Consider the following 21,554-nt stretch of genomic DNA (forward strand, 5'->3'; position numbering starts at 1 on the left):
GCTGCCCGTTCCGTAGGCCGAATGAGTGGTTCATCCGTTCGGCCTATGGAACGGGCAGCATGCGCTGCCCGTTCAGGCCAAATAAAAAAAAACTAAAAAATTACAGAAACATGATTTTATTTAAATTTAGGATCGTAAAAATACATCGTGTTCGAAATCATGGTTTTCGGGAATGTTCGGGTCCATTTTCGTAAAAGTCGATTTTTTTGGCTTGAGAGAGAAAGGGAGAGAGAGGATTTTGAGTTTTAGTAGGAAACAAATGAAAAAGGCAAAATGGTAAAAGAGGGAGTGGAGTGAAAAGTAAATTAGGGACGGTAAATAGCAATAGCCTGGTAATATTTGGGTAGGATATTTTGGTTAGTTGAAGTTACTTTCATATCCTCTTCGAGCTCCAAGCAAACCTCCGCTCGGGAGATCTGTCCTTTCTTTTTCTTCTCTCTACTGCGCACCGTTTCTTCCTCCGCCCGAAAACCGAAATCCCTTATTGGCGCGTGCCCTCCACGCTTTTCAACGGTCGGTGCTCCTCCATTGGTGCTTCTTTTCCAAGTCTCCGCTATCGACATCTCCCCTTCTCTATAGGACTCTTCCTCTCTCTGTCTGTCTATCTATCAAGGATTCCGTAGTTTTGATTCCTAAAACCCTCGCTAGGGTTTAGGCGATTGGGAGGGTTCAACAAGTGCTTATTGTCTCAGTTCTCCGTATGTTTTTATATACTATGTAATTCTATTGTAAGCAAACACGATGACTGAGAAATCGAAGAAGCTCAAGAAGGGCATTATTAGGGAAGAAGACATCTCAACTCTCTTGCAAAGGTTTTTTTCTTTCTTTCTCGGTTGTCTTTTTTTTTTTTTCTTTTTTGTTATTGATTTTGAAGTCTTTGGGGGGAAAGGTATACGGCGAATACGGTGTTGGCATTGCTTCAGGAGGTGGCTCAATTCGAAGGAGGAGTGAAGATTGACTGGAATGCACTTGTGAAGAAGTCGACGACTGGAATTTCCAATGCGAGAGAATACCAGATGCTATGGAGGCATTTGGCTTATCGACATTCCTTGCTTGAAAAATTGGAAAATGGAGCTCAACCTCTGGTATGCTTTTCTATTTCTCTTCATATTCCTAGGGTCTCTTTGATTTTAATTGAAAGGGAGGGAGGGCGAGGTGGAGTGAAGGAGAAATAATCAACCTTGCTTAGATGGAGGTGAATGGTTTATGTGCTTAAATAAGCGTATTTTGAAAGTTTTATAGAAGTTGACCTTCATATCCCACCGATTTGGTGGGACTGAAAATGAAGGTTTCAATTAACCTCCAATTAACTTTCCTGATAAACTCCTTTTAGTTATGTAACCTTCCATTACTTAGCAGACCGTAGCTTCAAAAGTACTTCTATTGCTTTCCCCCTTTAATAAATTATTACCATCTTCTTTATTTAGGATGATGATAGTGATTTAGAGTATGAATTAGAAGCATTTCCAGATGTTGGCAGTGAAGCATCCGCTGAGGCGTCAGCCTGTGTCAAGGTAATGCGACAATGAAAATTGGTTCTGAGAATATATATGCTATTATAATTGATAAATGGCTTAATGCATATTTACACCCTTAAACTTGGCAAGTTTTGCCTATTGACACCCTGAACTTTTAAAATAACCTATCACACAATTATAGTTGGCTTTAAAACCCTATCACACGCTTATAGTTGGTTTTAAAAACCTATCACACACTTATAGTTGGCTCATTCGGACCTCTTGCACACAAAATCGTTGATCTGTCATCTTTAACAGATGAGGCGGCATGAGTTCGTTCCGTATGCCGCCTCATATGTTGAAGATGACATATCAACGATTTTGTGTGCAAGAGGTCTGAATGAGCCAACTATAAGTGTGTGACAGATTTTTAAAGCTAACTATAAGTGTGTGATGAGTTATTAAAACCAACTATAGGTGTGTAATAGGTTATTTTAAAAGTTCAGGGTGCCAATAGGCAAAATGTGCCAAGTTTAAGAGTGTAAATATGCATTAAGCCTTGATAAATTATGAAAGGGGAATCGTTTTTTGATACCAAATATGCAATATCGTGATTTGTTTTTGGTATTACTATTTTGCTTGCTGGGGTTTCTGAGTGTACCTGTCTGATAGTTAAGGCCCAATTATTTTTTTGTATAATTTTTGACACATCCCCGCATGCTATAATGCCCCTGGACTTGAAACGAGTACAATACAGACCCATCTTGCTATGTTTTGAAATTCCTTCTAATAAATTGGAGATGCTGGATTCGAACCTTTGATCACTTTCTAAGAGGCTCAGATGCCATGCCAATGGACCGTTTGAACTAAAAGCTTAAATGATAGTTAAGGCCCAAGAAAGTTGTTGTTATTATTATTATTATTATTATTATTATGGGACACGCCCCAAAGGAGCTTGGACTTGAAGCCTGTACAACATAGACCCATCTTGCTATGAGTTTAAATTCCATCAGTAAATGAGGTTGCCATGATTCGAACCCTTGACCACTTGGTCTAAGAGGTTTTGGTACCATGTCGAGGAACCATGTTTAACCAAAAATTTAAGCTGATAGTTAAAATCCAATAATAGCTTTTAAAATCTAATAGGCTTGAAGCGTGTACAGCATAAGCCCTTTTTACCATGTGTTAAAATTCCTTTTAATAAATGGGTTTTGTCAGGATTCGAATCCTCGACCACTTGGTCTAAGATGCTCTAGTACCATGTCAATGAACCAAAAGCTTAAATTGATAGTTAAGTCCCAATAATAGTTTTTACATAATCTTTGACTTGGCATATTATGCTGTTGTAGCGCTTTCCCCTCTCTTTTTCTGTTCTTTTTGGTCAGATGAAATTTATTGGATTTTTTTCCCTTTAGTTCTTTCACAGATGTGGGGATGTACTTTTATTGCGCCATAATTTCTCCTGTTTAAGCACTGATATCTCCTAACAAGTATGGTATTATTGCAGTATTTTCTTGATTAAATTTCTAGTTCTTTATTTATTCTTTCTTTTTGAGAAATTAAATCTGAATAAAGGGCATACAAATTCTGTTTCCTCACGATTTTTTTTTTTATATAAATGAATTAAAAGTGAAAAATGCTGTGGTAATGAAGGTTACTGTCTTTCATTGGATGTCGACAGATGGTTCTTTTAAACAGCATAACGGGTAAAGAAGTGTTTGACAACTCTGATAGATATGTATAGCATTATAAAAGATATTAGGGTGGTTTGGACATAGAAATATATTTTCCAAGTTTTCATTTAGAAACTGGAAAATTAAAAAACAAAGATAAAGAGAAAAAAATAAAAAAATATAGGATTGGAAGATGTTATCCACATTTGAACAGGATTTAAGCTTTTACAATTAACGGTGCACATACAATGTATGGCTGGCACATAATGAGACAAATGTTGTTGTGATGAAATTTCTTCAGTGCTCAAGAGGGATAAAATTTGAGTAGCATGAAATCACTATTATTCAACTTTGGCATGGCCTATCTGATGTTCATAGATAAAGTGATATTGGTCCTTCACAGGATCACTCTGGTAGCACTTTGGCAGGGATAAAATTGAAGGTTCTGTCAAGTTCTTTGCACACTGATAGAAAATGCCTAGAAGGCATGGCAATAAAGTTTCTTTGGCAATATGTTCTCGGGGAAAGAAGTTTCAGACTTCTGTGTCTCTGAATATTGAGAAATTATTTGTACGCTAGGGAGTGTAGTACTTCGATTTTTTTAATGTCCTGTGATTTAGTAGGTTATAACTGCTAATTTTACAGAACTGGTAATTTCATTAGGTCCTGATTGCTTCTGGTTTAACAAGTGAATCCAGCCACCCTAATAATGCGATGGTTGAGGCTCCCTTAACAATAAATGTACCTAATGGACAGTTGGTTAAAGCAACATCAGAAAGTTCACAACTACCTACCATGAGAGGGATGAATATTACATTTCCAGTTTCTGTTCAGAAACAGCCTCTTCCAGCAGTGACATCTGCTGAAGCATTGGATACAAATGGTTCAGTATATGGCACAATTCCTCCACGAAGGAAAAGAAAGCCATGGGCAGAAGCAGAGGATTTGGAACTGCTTGCTGCTGTGCAGAAATATGGTGAAGGAAATTGGGCAAATATCTTAAGAAGTGAATTCAAGTGGGATAGAACTGCTTCACAGCTATCTCAGGTTGTTTTTCCTCAAATTAGGTTCCTTGGCTTTACATGTTACTTAACCTCATTCTTCATTTTCCTTTTTTGTTTATTTGTTTATCTTATGCATTATATACATGCTCCATTTTACTTTCTATGGTGTTCAAGGTTTCAAGAAACCAAGCTTAGCTTATGTGAACAATTTGTTATTTTCTTTATATTATGCGTTTGACACTGAAATGTATGCCTGTAATATGATTGTTGCTTTGCCCTGGATATGCCTTTTGCGCTTCTTGCATGGCTACTGGTAAGGCTTAAGAGCATCTCAAGTGACTCCTTTGTTAGACTCTTAAGTTAAATTTTGAGGAGGTTGTGGCAAAATCCAACTCCAAGAGCCAACCTCTTAGTTCCTTCTCAATCACTAAGAGTCTCTATTTCCTCTCTATTATTGAGGAGTCTCTCTCCCCTCCTAGTCCCCTCCTACAATTTTGGCTTAATAGTACAACCCAATTGTTCAATTTATTTCATTTTTTATTAATAATTTGTTATTGAGGAGTCTCTCTCCTCTCACTATTGGTAAATATAACAATATATAGTAATTTCAATGATAAAAAGGAGTGAGTATGAGGAGTATTGTTGGAGATAACATGTATTTTAATGTCTCAAATGGCTAAGAGTCAATTGTTTATATTATTTTGAAACATGATTGGATAAATTGTTGATGGTTCAAGGAAATTAGGGGTTATGAGATGCATCAGTTTTATGTTTTATTGTGGCTTTGTTATTTTGCTTTACTGCTCATTACACAGGTGGTTACTTGGAAATCCTGTTTATAACTAGTGTGCATTAGCTAGAACTGTATTATCTTGGATGATAAGGTTTAGTAGCAGTGAAGAAGCAAGTCCTTTCCCTCCTTCGGGAAGTTAAATAGGATTCTACTAATATACGGAATATGGATTAGACACAATTGGTGACTAGAAGATGCAACCCCAGTGAATAACTGACCAACTTGCTTAAATTTTTCTAGGCATTGGAACTTTTTGTTACTGATAAATCACTAAAAGGGTATTGAAAAACATTATAAGGAAAATTTAGAAGGATAAAGAGTGAATAATAGCATTGATGAGGAATGAAAGGGAGACTTGCTGTGTAGCTGTAGCCTGTAGGGGATATTAGAGAAGTTTATGAACACCTGTTAATTGCTTAACTATCTTCAGAACTGTGTGAAACCATATAAAATATCCATGATTTTAAAATATGCCACAATTTGTGCTAACTGACTTAATTTATTGTACTCTAGTTGCTCATTACCGTTAGTACCATTTTCTCTGTTGAAGAGGCAGCATGGAGCCATTATACAGGATGATCCTCAGTTTGGTGCATACATATGAAATTATACGTGATGATCCTCAGTTTGATGCACATGGAACCATGCTGTTCCTATATTATACTAAAATAATTTGTATATCATATCAATAGGATTGAGACGACTTATATCCCTATCCCTGCAAATGCATAATTTACCACCTTAGCGAAGGATTAGTGCTGATTACACTTTCAGTTTTGATAATTTATCGTTGCACATCTGCTGGTGGAAGATTTGAAGGTCCAGAAAAAGTTCAAATAAATTTTCATTTATTCATTTATTTATTTTTGTCATGGAACCGTTTTAGCTAAAAGCTCGAGCTAATAGTTAAAGGTCCACTTCATATTAATAGCTGACACACCCCAACACGCGAAAGCACACTTGGGCTTGTAGCGTGACAACACAAGCCCATATTACCATGTCCTGCAAATAACTCAACAAATGGGGCTGCCAGGAATCGAACCCAGGACCATTTGGTCACACTGGCTCTGATACCATGTTATGGAACCGTTTTAGCTAAAAGCTCGAGCTAATAGTTAAAGGTCCACTTCATATTAATAGCTGACAATTTTCAACATGGAAAAAGGAGTGAAGTTAATTGATAACTGATGATGTGTTTAAGTTATATGGACTTTAAAGAGCATAACCTATTGTCACATTGACTTATTATGTTTGGCGAGCATAACTTCTGTTGCCCTGGCTGATGATGGTTAAAGATAGGGAGAGGGAGGGTTGAGCAATGTCTAACTATATTATGTCTGGTTAACAACATTGGTACTGTCAATCTGAGTTTGAACTAACACATACTGCAGCATGACATAAATTTTGATCTGAATTTGTGTTTATTATAAACAAATATTATTTCTTCAAACTTTGGGGGTTGGCTTGCAAGTTGTTTTAGTTGCTCGTCTTTTAATGGATTGAAATATCTCGATACTGCCATGTAAAGCAATCCGTTGTCATCTAGTCCGGTCAGGATGTCTGGGGTCACCCAGTTTTCCCGGGTTCAAATCCCGGCAACGGAATTTGACTTATGTGGTAAGTTATGTGAATCCTGTAACATGTTTATTGTCAGTAAGTTTCATGTATTTTTTTTTCTAGAAATTTTTCCTTCATCATCTATTGTTCTCTCTATTCAAGGTGCGTTCTGTGGTATAATGGGGTGGCTTCATTTGATTATTACTTGTATACTTTTATCAGTGTCTTGTTTGCATTTGTTCTTCTAATTGTGTCATAGTTTGACCCAAGCAGAGGTGGGCAATAATTCGAAAGAGGATTGGCAGCTTGAATCTTGCAACCACCACGACCACCACGACCACCACCACCACCACCACCACCAGCACTAGTGGTGTGCAACTCTCCGAGGCACAACGAGCAGCACGAATTGCAATGAACTTAGCCCTTGATCTGCCTGTTAAGAATACATTCATAAACTCTGGTAATTCTCTACTACATGTTTATTTTCAGTGAGATAAAGTACCTAATCTGGCAACCGAAAAGCAGAAAACCTAAAATGCTTTGCAAATTTTTGTATTTTCATAGTTGTGATGATTTTTTTTCATAGTAGTAGTAATATATGCACATGATTGTCTGTACAGGTGAAGGTACATCTTCTCAGCACCATTCTCAACGCTCTTTTGGAACAAAGCCATCTTCAACAATGCAGTTGGGTTCTGTGGCAAAATCTCAAATAACTGTAAATAAACCAGTGAAGCCTGACTTGAGTTCAGATCCAGTAAGAGCTGCTGCTGTTGCTGCTGGGGCTCGAATTGCTACTCAATCAGATGCTGCTTCACTGCTCAGAGCGGCTCAGGCTAACAATGCTATTCATATAATGCCGACTGTGGGTTCTTCAATTAAATCGGTATTGCCCAGCGGTGCATCGAGCCACACAGAGGCTCATTCTAATGTTAGTTTCAACGGCCTGCCAACTGCGTCAGTTTCCACCCACCCAGCTGTCTCACCTAGTGGCCTACGCCCTGCTTTGGAGAAAGCTTCTTCACAAAGCACCCAGCACAATCCAATCTCTGGTGTATCATCTGCACAGGCTAATACTGAACTTCCATCAAAGCAAGATATTATACATACTGGAGGAGTCAAAAGTATACCAAATGTGGCGAGAGTACAAGTACAAGAACATAGGGTTTCTGTTGCAGGAAGGGAACCTAGCAAGCAAGTTAAACAAGAGAAAGCAGTCTTGTCGAACCAAGAAACGAAAGCTAAAACTCAAGAAGTTGGTGAAAGGTTAAAGGTTCCTCCAAAATTGGAGGTGGTTGAAGGAAGTAATGCTTTAAATGGGGAGGATAAGATGGATTGTTTATCAGTTGGAAAAGATAAAAATGAAGTACAGGTGAATGGTGAGAATAAAGGAAATGTGGCCAGATTGGTAGCTGATAAATGTGGTGAAAAACTTGAAAATGTTCACAAAAAGGAACCTGGCAATACAGGTGAATGGTGAGAATAAAGGAAATGTGGCCAGATTGGTAGCTGATAAATGTGGTGAAAAACTTGAAAATGTTCACAAAAAGGAACCTGGCAATACGTTGACAGGAGGAGATAGTTAGGGTAAACCTGTGCAGAGTATTTACTGAATTTCCTATTTCTTGTTTTTTTATTTTCCTAATTTCAGGGTAGCCGCCTTTCATGTGTTTTTAACTGAATTTAGAAATTAGTTGGTGTAAATTAGGCCACACAATTGTGTGGACGGTAAAATTATTGAAAGCATATGTTTTCTGTTTGGCGTCTTGTTGAGTTTTATTTCTAATGCACAAAACAAAATGGCTTAATTTTGACAAGGTAAAAATATTATCAAATAGAGTTAATTATGTCTTTTACTGCCGTATTTTAAGTTATGCATTTTGGTTATTTTAGTAGGTAGTGTAAAATTGATATTTAGTAACATTTCTCAATTGACAAGTGATCCGTTTGGTACGTTAAGATAAAAATTCAACATTTAACCCTCTTTGGTTCTGTTAAATTTGTGATTCTAATTTATAGTTGCATAAAGTTGTTCTCGACTTTATCTTTTAAACAGGTCCCTAATATATTTTTTTTCCCCTCTAAGAGCATTTCTTCAAGGCAAATTCTCTATTTTTGCCTTTCTTATCCCCAATTTTTTATTTTTCTATCTCTAATCACTAATATTTTTTTTTCTCCTAAAAGGTATATTTCATATTTTATATTTCACCTACCACATTTATTAATATTATAATAATTTTTACATATACTCCTATCATTATATTTTTTTATCTGAAAAATAATTCAAACAATATTATATATTAGTAATTGAAAGTAAAACACTCACGTACTATTTTCCAAAAATACCAAGAGACAATATAACAATTATACACGAGTCTAATAATGTCTATAACGCCAATAATGTCAAGATTCAATTAAATAAATTTAATTGCTAATTACATAAAATAATTTTATCAAAGTTTAGTTAATCTAATTAACCTTTAATTGATTTCATATCCTTAATATTTTATCTAATCAAAATATATCAAATATAAACTTAAAATATTTAAATATAACTCTACGGTATTATGTTGATCCTAGAAGACAATACTTGACTTGAGTTTATTTAAGTGGGTAAATTACATACGTGGTGTACAACCTTTATCCTAAATCACATTTTGGTGTACAACCAAAATTTTTTCACACTAAACCGTACGAACTTCAGGTGACCTCCCACTAAAGTGTACAACCGATTTTTATGACCGGTCAACGCTGGTCAAAATTGCCACATCATCATTTTTCATTATAGCATTAAAAAAGTAGGACCCACTCTTTATAGAATTACTAAAATAGCCTCATCCCTTATAAATTTACTAAATTACTCTCATCTTCTTCCTTCAACCTCCGCTCTCTACCATTTCTCTCTCTCACTCCTCTCTCTACCATTTGCAGTCATGGAGACAGCAAATTCCTAGTCACCATTTCTCTCTCTCGTCTCTCTCTCCCACATATGCCCAGTCTTTCAGAATAAGAACTTGCTTTACGACTTTCTGTTTCAAAAAGCTGCAATTTAATGATCTAATCCAGGATGAACTAATCAAAACACACAAATCTTGACAAAATATCATTCAATTCATTACGTTAACACTTTACACAGATAATTGCATTTCAAATCACAATACCAAACAAACCCCCAAAAGTACAAAAAACCCCCTAATCTTCACGCCTAGATCCTGAAACCTCAAACTGTCGAATCCGTAAAGAGTTCGACCCTGCCTCTTCAAAGCATATACTTCGAACATATCTCTCGTCTTTTGCTTACGGACGAATTCAAGCCCTCTTTTGTTTCCTCTGGCTTTTTTTTTCATTTTTTTTGTTTGATTTGAAATCCTTAAATCTCACAGCCAACTGACAGCTCGCTTCTAATTTAGATCAATTTTGGTTTCGATTTCTACAACAATTTACAGTCTGAACTTTGATTCTCCGTCCCCCGGTTTTCACGGCCTCGGGACGGAAGTAGAAATAGAAGAAGATGATGTGAAGCACAGATGAGCTGAAATAGAGGAATTGATTTAGGTTCTGATGGTTTTAGATGAGGCAATGTGGGGTTGTAGGTGTATGTTGCGTTGCGATGGATAGGTTATTGTCGGGGAAGTGAAGTTGTTGATGTTACGAGGGCAGAAAATGACTATTGTAGAGAGAGGAGAGAGAGAGAGAGAGGGTTGAAAGAAGAAGATGAGGATAATTTAGTAAATTTATAAGGGATAAGACTATTTTAGTAATTCTATAAAGAGTGGATCCCACTTTTTTTAATGCTATAATAAAAAATGATGATGTGGAAACTTTGATCAGCGTTGACTGGTCATAAAAACCGGTTGTACACTTTAGTAGGAGCTCACCTGAAGTTCGTACGGTTTAGTGTGATAAAATTTTGGTTGTACACCAAAATGTGATTTAGGGTAAAGGTTGTACACTACGTATGTAATTTACCCTTATTTAAGTTTATCAATTAATTAGAATCATAAAGTATGGTCTTACTTCATATTGTATGAACATTTTATTATTACTTTTATAAACTAGAGATTATTTCTATCTAACTTGTTTAGTTGTGGTAAAAGATAAATGTCTTTTATATAGTCAAACTTACTATAACAAATAAATCAAATAACTGAACAACTAATTTATTATAGCATAAACAATAGTCTATAGGACACTAAATCAACAAGGGGTACACCGACCCACGATCCGGGCTTTCACGTAATCATTGAGCAATGTGAACCATTCCCGTGGAGTAGGCAGATTGCCCACTCCTCTAGTCTCGGTTTGGGTCTACACGAATAAACATACACATATATGTTGGTCCCTTGTGAGATAGAGTTCAGTTCCAAAGGGGAGGAGTGTTGAAACACCTTTCCACATGATTTTGATTTGACAAAATTATTTAAGTATATGATTAAAGAATATTCTAAACACACTAAGTTTAAATGCTTTGATTTATTACACTAATGTGTTTGTTCAATGTTGAGTTAAATTGTTTATAAGACATAAAGACTAAAAGGCTAAAGGCCCAAAAGAAAGTCAAAGGCCCAAGACAACTCGGCCCGTGTAAACAAAACGCTGTCGTTGTGAACAAAACGCAGCTCAGCATGAAGAAGGATCTGGAAGACTTTCTTTATCTACTTCGGAACGAAGCTGCTGAGTTGGACGACAAAGAGTACAAGACAACAGCTGAGCAAGGAACAACTTCAAGACAAAGTATTTCTACTTTGGGTAAAGTTCAGAAGACACAGAAAGCTGTCTGGAAGACTTTGCCATAAAAGGCGAAATATTCTGTCTGTCTGTCTAAAAGCTACTCAGCACTGACAAAGACAGAAGATACAATAATCTGATTGGCCAACGGCACTGAGCGAGTACTGAGTGACAACGACATCAAGCCGTTTCCCTCCAACGGTTATTTCGAAATTTGAAATAACCGATACCTCAAGTGTCACTATAAATAGGCCTTTCAGTTGCTTCATTCGATGCAGATCTTCACCAAGCCATTACGCTGACCAAATTTCTACTTGAAGAATCTGTGTGAAAAAGAAAAGCAAATACTTACACAAATTTCCATATTACTGTGTAAAAGTCTAGAGTGATTATCCAATCATCTAAAGTGTCTTAGCAATTGTTGTTTAGGACAAACTTATTATCATTTCTAGAATTAGAAAGGAGAGGCTGAGTACTCGGTTATAGTACTCAGCAATAGAATAGGAGTGAGTAGAGGTATAGAGGAAGGCACTCTTGTTATACTCAGCTGCTTGTTGTAAAAGGTTTGAGGCTCTACCATTAAAGAGCTCAGTAGAGAATTCGAAAGCTCGGAACATGTTCCGGGGATAGGACGTAGGCATAGAGGCCGAACCTGGATAAATCTGCTGAGTAACATCGTTCTAACCTTAAACTCCTTTAATATATATATATTGCTTGCTTAAACAAAACTGACCAAGTAAAGAGGTCACGCTGAGTTGTGTGCATTGAGTATCTGAGTTCAGGAATAGACTCAAGTGCTATCTCCTGACTCAAAGAAAGAAGCTGACTTAGTCACCAGTTGACTAAGCTAGTGTCTTACTTCACTCAGCGCGCTGTGTAATTCCTTTTTAGAGAAAAAGAAGTCAGCCTTAACGTATTAAAATTTAAAATAGTTCCTATCCCCCACTTGGAACTAATTCGTTACGTTATAAGGGTCCAACAAGTGGTATCAGAGCTTAAAAGCTCACTGTGAAAGGTTTAACTACCTTGAGCTGATCCCCACTATGGCTGAAAACAACACTCGGTTTCTCTCAGGAAACCAGACAACTCAGATCTTACCTGAGGGGCTGTCCATTACTCGGCCTCCCCTATTCTTCGGGTCTAACTACACCTTCTGGAAGAATAGGATGAAAAACTTTATTCAGGCAACAAATATGAGTGCATGGCTTTCAATAGTCCAAGGCCCATTTGTTCCTGTTGAAGTTGTGGCTGGCCAAACAATTGTCAAAGCTGAGGCCAAATGGACAGAAGATGATCTCAAGAAGCTACAAAACCACGCTTCGGCTATAAACATGCTTCACTGTGCGCTTGATGCTGTAGAATATAACAAGATTTCAGGTTGTGAGTCAGCGCAAGAGATCTGGAAGAAGCTGGAGGTCACCTACGAAGGAACCAACAAAGTGAAGGAGTCCAAGGTGAACCAGTAGATGAGACTGTACGAGCTGTTCGAAATGAACGATGATGAAGGAATCTCTGGCATGAATGCAAGGTTTACAAACATCATCAACGAGCTCAAGAGACTTGGGAAGATCTTCACTGAGGAAGAACAAGTCAAGAAGATTCTTAGGAGTCTTCCTAAAAACTGGCAAGCAAAGAAGACCGCTGTTGAGGAAGCTCAAGACTTAACCACCTATAAGTATGATGAACTCATCGGCTCACTGCTGACCTATGAGATCTCGATGAAGAATTTCGAGGTGAAGGAAAAGTCTGAAGACAAGAAGCAAAAGTCCATTGTCATGAAAGCTGACTCCACTGATGGAAGCTCAACAGACGATGAAGAGATGGCTATGTTTACCAGAAAGATGAAAAAGCTGTTCAAAAAGAATGACAGATATTCTAAGAAGCCTTATAAAAAGTTTGATAAGTATAAAGCTGACTTCAGCGACAACAAGTACAAGAAGGACAGCCCAAAGCCCATTACTTGCTTTGAATGTCATCAAACTGGTCATATCAAGTCAAGCTGTCCCTCGCTGAGGAAAGAAAGAAAGAACGGCAAGAAGGCAATGGTGGCAACCTGGAGTGATAGTGATGATTCATCATCATCTGAAGCTGATGCCACTGAGTCAGCGAAGATTTGTTTCATGACTGACGAACTTGCTGAGCCATGTGCTTCTGAGCATGCTGACCCCTCCATTGCATCTGATGATGAGGAACATTCAACTGAGGTAATATCACTACCCTTGCTCAGAAATGAAATGTTTAATGCCCTGAGTGATCTTTACACACTTGTCAAAAAGTGTAATAAAAAGGTTAGAGCACTCAGCAGGCGATGTGACGAGGTTGAGGAGGTCAAACTGAGTGACCTTCGATATCTTCTTCAGGACAACTCAGATTTTCATAGTAACATTGGAATTATGCAAAAGTTTGTCTCTGAGGTCCAATCAGATTCTAAGAAACTGAGAAAGGACGTCACATCTGATGCTCGTAAATTATATAGCGGTTAATAGGACAAGTGTATCCTATCGCAGCAAGTAATACATTGCTAAGCACAGGATCGAACCACAAGGACTATTTATCACAACTAGTCGGCCCAAGGTAGGCACACAATTGTTCGGAAGGTTGAATATGTGGTGGAGTGATTAAAGAGGCAAATTTTCTAAAATAAAAGATAAAAGCGTTTGACAGGGAAGAATTCGAATTAATTGATAAAACAATCTAAGATGAGGATTCCCTTAATTGGATCCCATGTATGAGTTACTGGGATTTAGTTTCATATCATAATGATAATTGACGGTAACCACCTAATTAACCACGTGCAGATTGTCAATCTCCTGTAGTCTAATCACATGCATTTGGTTGACGGCTTGATTAGGCATATAACCTAGGGCATGCAAAGCATTAGGGTCTGTGGTGATTAAGGCTAAAGCCGTAGCCCAGCCACTAGCCCGCACTCCTAGTGGTCTCTAGCGAGGTCAGATTATGCTAATTCGGATTAGGTAGTTCCTTGGTCAGGTAACTACCTATCTGCAATCTTAAATTTGTCAGACTCAAGGCGTTAGGTTCTGCTATGTCAGGCTAGTAGATTATCATCGAATCTCATTCTAGCAATCATCCTATCCCTTAATCTAAGACATTAAGCTCGCATAATCTAATCAATTGGAAACAATCCAGTAAACTAAATCCCTAATCATACATGGTTATGCAATCAAATCATCCCCATCCCAGATTGGTTAGGGATTAGTTCATAGTTAAACTAAACAAGCAATTATACCACACATTATAAGCCTGAGTCATCATTAATTCAAATAAGCAAAAAGTAAGAGACAGAATAAGGAATTAGGAATATAAAACCCGATTTCGTCTGATTCTGATTACAAATTAGGAGAGGACTCTCCTATTTCAATCTTCAAGAAGCTAAAGAACTGTTACAATCGAAGTAAATCAAAAATAATAAAAACTAATACAAGGAAAGAAAAAGAGAAGAACAAAAAAGGGAAAAGGAAGTAACCTAACAAAGATGACATCCTGTTCTATTTATAGTGCAGGCTTAGTTAGGGGTAGTTTGGGCATTTTGCAGGTTGAAATTCGCGCCTAGGGAGTGAGGAAACGTTGGGAAATTGCTTCCCAGCGTTTCGTCTCGTCGAGACAAGAGGTGTCTCGACGAGACAAGAGGGTGTCTCGACGAGACACTAGGCGTCTCGTCGAGACACCACGCGATGGTTCCCTTTGGGAACCATCGGCCCGCCTCGTCTCGTCGAGACGGGCAGTGTCTCGACGAGACGAGGGCCTGTCTCGACGAGACATGCACTAAATTGGGGCTGAGTTCGGTTTTTCTTTGTTTTGGTCCCTGGACTTCTGAAATTTGCTCCGATGGTCCCTGAATTGTCCGGAGGTGCTCCACAAGGCACGGGTCTGGTTCGAAAGTGCTCAATCAGTCCCAAAACGCCTGAAAATACAGAAAATGCCATAAATAATGGAAATTACTGATTTTAACTAAAAGATAGCAAAATGATACTGAAATTGAATGGAAATAAAGCAAAAACGAGCTAAAACAATCCTAAAAACCCTATATAAATGGGAGCTATCAACCCCCCCACACTTGAATCTTGCTTGTCCGCAAGCAAGAAAGAATCAAAGGCAACGAAAACTTAACAAATAGCTCCCGTACACAGACAAAGATCCACTGCACTTTTATCATCTATACGGTCTCAGACTACTCAAGTTACAATTAAAAACAAAGTGAACCTCAGATAAATCTCCAAAACTGATTAATTAGTTTTATCAACCAACACTTTGCGAAAACGAAAAGGCGAGGACTATGATTGCTAGCTCACAGGTGGTCGCTCTTGCACTCAAGTGTTTGGGTGAAATATGAATTTGGCGAACGCTCTACAATCTATTGCACAAAATGGTCACGTTGGAATTGCATCATCCATCCAGTCGAAATTACGCATCACAATCAAACAAGATTATAGGTCTTCAAAGGGTTGTAACATAGGCTAAGGTTTGGGGGTAGGAAAAAGGGAATTTAGGCAAAAAGTTAATGACTCAACTAGCTGGAATATTTTTTTGCAAAAATTGGCACTTTTCCCGCTATATGCGAGATAGAAGCTCAAGGTTGATTTATTTCAGTTTGGGAAGTAATTAAAGAATGCCTTTTATCATTTCCTCTATAATTTATTCGGTTCAATTTTGAACCATAAATATTTCTTTTCTTTTCTTTTGAGATAGAGGGGACAAAGGGTCAATTTGAATTGGTTACTTCTTCTATTTAGAATTACAACCTTTCAATGGTAGCTAATGGAAATTTGAAGGATGTGTGCCTAAGGATTTTCTAACCGAAATTGAGTCAATTAACTTGGGTGAGAAAGGGTATTTAGGAAGGCTAAGGGCTTGTAACAAGGTTGATCAAAGAAAATGGGTAAATAAGGCTCAAAGGGGCTTATCTAGTGGAATTGGTAAGGGATTTTGGCTAATCAAAGAATAGGCTAAGTTCACAAAGGGCTAACCTAGATTGCCTAATCATTTCAAGTTCAATTATAACACAATATTCAACCAGTATTGGATGCAATTCCTATGAGCATAATGACAATAACTGTAATCCCATACCTAAGAGATCGATTGTTCCTAAAAATGAGTCTAAAATATTGACCTTTAGGCTCTAGCTCACAATTTAGGGGTTATTTGCAACAATCCTAGCCTCACCTAACGAAACGTTCCATGTCAATCTTAGTTAAATAACACTCTTTGGAGACTCAAATGTTGTTCACAAGTTTTTGCTTGCATGCACCGATTTCAACTGAGCTTTCAGACTTTCAAAGCACAATTTCAACTGTAATGTCAGGATTGCTAGATGCATCAAAAATCAACTGCCTAAGATTCTTTTTATTTCTAACTACTGAAAGCAAAATATTGAAAGCAAAAGCTAAACATGCCGCAAAACACAAATACAAATAGTGGCATTTAATTCCAAAAGATGCATATTTATGAAATTGAACAGTAAGTGAAAGAAAAGAGATATGATAGGAAAAACTCCCTCAGGGGGCCTCTATGTAACGCAGTGTTTCCACTACGCCCAAGTTATCTTCATAAATTTTCAGACGCTGCCCGTTGACCTTGAAAGGGGCATTGTGGCCGTTTGTGATCTCGACTGCTCCGGAGGAGAATAACTGGGTGACCTCAAACGGTCCATACCACCTCGACTTCAGCTTACCAGGGAATAATCGCTGCCTGGAGTTGTACAGTAAAACCTTATCCCCTACCTCAAAGTGGCATTTGATTATTCTCTTGTCATGCCATCTTTTCGTCCTCTCCTTGTAGATCCGTGAATTCTCATAGGCACTGAGCCTGAACTCTTCCAGGGCATCAAGCTGCAATAACCGTTTCTCACCTGCAACTCGTGTATCAAAGTTTAGAAAACAGGTAGCCCAGTAGGCTTTATGTTCGAGTTCTACAGGGAGATGACATGCCTTACCGTAAACTAGCCTGAATGGGGACATGCCAATTGGTGTTTTGAACGCTGTCCTATATGCCAACAAGGCATCATCTAATTTGAGTGACCAATTATGCCTAGAGGAATTTACTGTTTTTTCAAGAATGGTTTTGATCTCTCTATTTGACACTTCAACTTGACCACTGGTCTGGGGATGATACGGGGTAGCCACTTTATGAGTGACCCCATATTTATGCAAGACCTGTTTAAAAGCTTGGTTATAAAAATGAGACCCGCCATCGCTAATAATGGTGCGGGGGGTGCCAAACCGTGTGAAGATATTCTTTTGCAAGAATCGGATGACAGCCCGCGCATCATTACTAGGCAGGGCTACAGCCTCCACCCATTTAGAAACGTAGTCCACGGCTACAAGGATGTACTCGTTATTGAACGACTTCGGGAAAGGTCCCATAAAGTCTATCCCCCAAACATCAAAGATTTCACAGACTAAAATTGGTTTCATAGGCATGGCATGTCTCTGTGAAATGTTACCAGTTCGTTGACACTTATCACATTTTTTAACAAAATTAAAAGCGTCATGGAAGATTGTGGGCCAATAGAACCCACTTTGGAGTACCTTAGCTGCAGTTCTGTCCGCGCCATGGTGGCCACCTACCTCTTTAGAATGACAGAATGCAAGGAAGGAAGCTACCTCCTCCTCAGGAATGCACCGATGGATGATGTTGTCGCCACAAACCTTGAATAGGTAGGGATCATCCCAGAGGTACTGCTTTGCGTCGTGCAGGAACTTCCTCCTCTACTGGTAAGAGAGGTCTGGAGGGATCAGCTTTCCTACAAGGAAATTAGCAAAATCGGCAAACCAAGGGACATGTCTAATTGACAGTAAGTGCTCGTCGGGAAATGTCTCCTGGATGTCTGCATCGGTGTCTGTATCCACCTCCTCTTGTTCCAATCTAGAAAGATGATCAGCAACCACATTTTCAACTCCCTTCTTATCTCGTATCTCCAGATCAAACTCCTGCAGTAATAGAATCCACCTAAGGAGTCTAGGTTTGGCATCCTGTTTTGAAAACAAATACCTCAATGCAGCATGGTCAGTGTAAACAATAACTTTTGAAAGCACCAAATATGAACGAAACTTGTCAAGTGCAAAAATCACAGCTAATAACTCTTTTTCTGTGGTGGTATAATTTAATTAAGCGTCATTCAGAGTTCTACTAGCATATGAAATTGGTCGGCAAATTTTATCCACTTTTTGACCTAAGCATGCACCTACAGCTGTGTCACTGGCATCACACATTAGCTCGAATGGTAAATCCCAGTTGGGACTAACCATTATGGGAGCTTTAATCAATTTGTCTTTTAAAGTGTTAAAAGATTCAAGACATTCAGGTGTGAAAACAAAATTGGCATCCTTCAGCAACAGTTGGGTCATAGGCCTGGCAATTTTAGAAAAATCCTTAATAAAGCGCCTATAAAAACCAGCGTGGCCTAAAAAACTCCTAACTGCTTTGACACTGGAAGGGGGAGGTAGTTTTTCGATCACCTCAACTTTAGCAGGGTCTACCTCAATCCCTTTTCGTGATACCTTATGCCCTAAAACTATACACTCAGTGACCATAAACTGACACTTTTCCCAGTTTAGGACTAGGTCAGTTTCCTCACATCTTTGCAGCATTAATCCCAAGTTATGCAAACAGCTATCAAAAGTAGTACCAAAAACAGAAAATCATCCATAAAGACCTCCATGAATTTTTCTATCATATCAGAAAATATAGCTGTCATACACCTCTGAAACGTAGCAGGTGCATTGCACAACCCAAAGGGCATCCGTCTATATGCAAATGTCCCAAAAGGGCAAGTGAAAGTGGTCTTTTCCTGATCATCAAGATCCACTGATATTTGCATGTAGCCCGAATACCCATCCACACAACAGAAGAAAAACTTACCTGCCATGCGTTCAAGCATTTGATCAATGAACGGAAGAGGGAAATGATCCTTCCTAGTGGCGTCGTTTAATTTCCTGTAGTCCACGCACATTCGCCACCCGGTAGTTTTCCGCACCGGAATTAGTTCATTCTTCTCATTCAATGTCACTGTTGTGCCCCCCTTCTTCGGCACCATATGCACGGGACTCACCCACTGGCTGTCAGAGATTGGATAGATCATCCCTGCATCAAGCAACTTAATTACCTCAGCCTTCACTACTTCCTTCATTTTTGGGTTGAGTCTTCTCTGTGGTTGAGCAGTCGGCTTCACCTTATCCTCCATATAGAGCCGGTGTTCACAGAGAGATGGGCTGATTCCCTTGATGTCAGACATTTCCCATCCAAACGCTCCCTTATGCTTCCTCAGCACCTCCACCAAGCGATCTTCCTTAGGACCTGTAAGTTCAGCCGAAATAATCACAGGTAAGTGCAAAGGAGGTGCCAAGAACACATATTTTAAATGGGCAGGTAAGGGTTTGAGATCGAGGGTTGGTGGTTCTTCAATCGAGGTCTTAGGCCTTGTCTTGGTTCCTCTGTCCAAGGGTTCGTCGTGCTGGGCCCAATGACAACCCTCTTTACCTTCTCCCTCGGTCTCCAAATCCAATGGCTCCTCATCTAGTTCAATACTCAGGTTCCGTTCTTCAGTTTCCTGGAAAACATTCTCAACCAAAGAGTCAGTTACGCTCAGAAAATTACAACATTCATCATCAACAGGAAATTTCATAGATTTTAGAATGTTGAATTCAACTTCCTCGTTTTGAAGCCTGAGAATCAGTTTGCCTCCCTCAACATCAATCAGTGTTCGTCCAGTGGCGAGAAAAGGCCTCCCTAACAAGATCGGGACTTAATCATCTTCTTCAATGTCCATGATCACGAAGTCAGCTGGGAAGATGAACTGATCTACCTTGACCAAAAGGTCTTCCACCACTCCAACCAGACGCCTTATAGACCTGTCAGCCAACTGAATTGTGACTGACGTAGGCTTTGGGTCTCCCATTCCTAATTTCCTGTAAACAGACAACGGCATAAGATTTATGCTTGCACCAAGATCACATAAAGCACGTTTAAAATGAACCTTGCCTATTGTACAGGGAATGCTAAAACTACCAGGATCTTTAGATTTTTTAGGTAACGGATTTGTTAGTATGGCAGAACATTCATGGCTTAGCATTACAGTCTCATGATCTCCTAATTTTCTCTTTTTAGAGATCAGCTCTTTTAAAATTTTTCCATACACAGGCATATTCTCAAGAAGTTCAAGAAACGGGAGGTTAATCTCGATTTTCTTAAACACATTTAACATTTTGGAATAATCCTTGTCTAACTTAGCTCTCCCAGAAGTAGGATAAGGCAAGGTAACCTGTGTTGGTGGTACATCAGTTTCAGTAATCGGAGTTGGATCAGAAACACTTACCTGTGGAGCAGACGGGGTAGAGATATTACCAGGAATGGGGTCTGAAGCCTTGTCTTGTTGAGGCACAAAGTCTGGTGCGCTTACCTGTGTTCCGCTCCTAAGCATGATTGCTCGTGCTTCCTCTTCTACCAATTTACTGCCCTGTGTTTGAAGCCTTTGGCAGAAAGCTTCATTGTGTGCCAACCTTCCTTCTATGGCACTCAGGCTCTCTCTCAGGACATCTATACTTCTCTCCCATTCAGTCTCAGAATCTGATCCTCGGTGTCTGTCCTGCTGCCAAAGTGTGCTATTCGACCCATACTGTTTTAGATAATGGATCTGTTCAAGTACCATCGGGCACTCTATGTTCTTGTGCCCTCCGCTGCAAACCTCACAGCTTGCTAATGGTTCTGGTGATTTCAGGTGAGTCCCCAGCAGATCTACTTTTTCTGTAAGCGCTGCTATCCGATGATTTGATTCTGAAAATATTCTAGTGAACTCTTCGGCTGTTGTGCCTCTTCTTGGAGCTGGCTTCTCAACTTGCCAACATGCACTTCGTTCAGTTAATTCTTTCATCAGATTGTACGCTTGAACTGCAGTCTTGTTGAATAGATTTCCTCCCGCTGCTGCATCCAGAAAGGCGCGGCTGACAGGAGATATCCCTGAGTAGAACATGTCAACAAGCTAGTACTCTGGTAACCATGGTGGGGGCACCGTCTTAACAACTTCTGGAACCTCTCCTAGGCTAGATGCAAGTTCTCACTGTCGGACTGCCTAAACGAGGTGATGTCGCTTCTGAATTGTGCAGTCTTTGATGGAGGGAAGTACTTTGCTAGAAACGCTGATACTGTAGTGTCCCAGTCAGTGAGAGACCCTGACTCAATGGATTGTAGCCATTCTGCAGCTTCTTCTTTCAAAGAAAATCTAAACAGCTTTTGGAAGATCTGTTCAGATGTGACGTCTTCGCACTTGAAAGTGCTGCAGTATTCCATGAATTTGTCAAGATGTGAGTTAGGATCTTCGTAGTAA

The 21,554-nt window shown here is 38.9% G+C and overlaps 1 protein-coding gene and 1 non-coding gene across 3 annotated transcripts; both read left to right on the forward strand.

Annotated features, from left to right (window-relative positions):
• The first annotated feature begins 383 nt into the window (after positions 1–383).
• Positions 384–8,243, forward strand: LOC136235095 (uncharacterized). Of its 2 annotated transcripts, XM_066024608.1 has the most exons (7): positions 384–812; positions 890–1,085; positions 1,428–1,514; positions 3,794–4,177; positions 6,758–6,944; positions 7,105–7,856; positions 7,897–8,243. In XM_066024608.1, the coding sequence occupies exons 1-7, from the start codon at positions 742–744 to the stop codon at positions 8,068–8,070; spliced, it is 1,851 nt and encodes a 616-aa protein (XP_065880680.1). In that variant the 5' UTR covers positions 384–741; the 3' UTR covers positions 8,071–8,243. The 2 variants fall into 2 exon arrangements, with proteins under 2 accessions (XP_065880680.1, XP_065880679.1); XM_066024607.1 differs by lacking the exon at positions 1,428–1,514 and having other exon boundaries at positions 385–812; positions 7,105–8,243.
• A 12,978-nt stretch (positions 8,244–21,221) lies between these two features.
• On the forward strand, positions 21,222–21,328 carry LOC136201774 (small nucleolar RNA R71). Its single transcript, XR_010674116.1, has one exon. It is a non-coding gene; the product is annotated as a small nucleolar RNA R71 (small nucleolar RNA).
• The last annotated feature ends 226 nt before the right edge of the window (positions 21,329–21,554 follow it).

The sequence above is a fragment of the Euphorbia lathyris genome, chromosome 7 (genome assembly GCF_963576675.1).
Source record: "Euphorbia lathyris chromosome 7, ddEupLath1.1, whole genome shotgun sequence".
Lineage (NCBI taxonomy): Eukaryota > Viridiplantae > Streptophyta > Magnoliopsida > Malpighiales > Euphorbiaceae > Euphorbia > Euphorbia lathyris.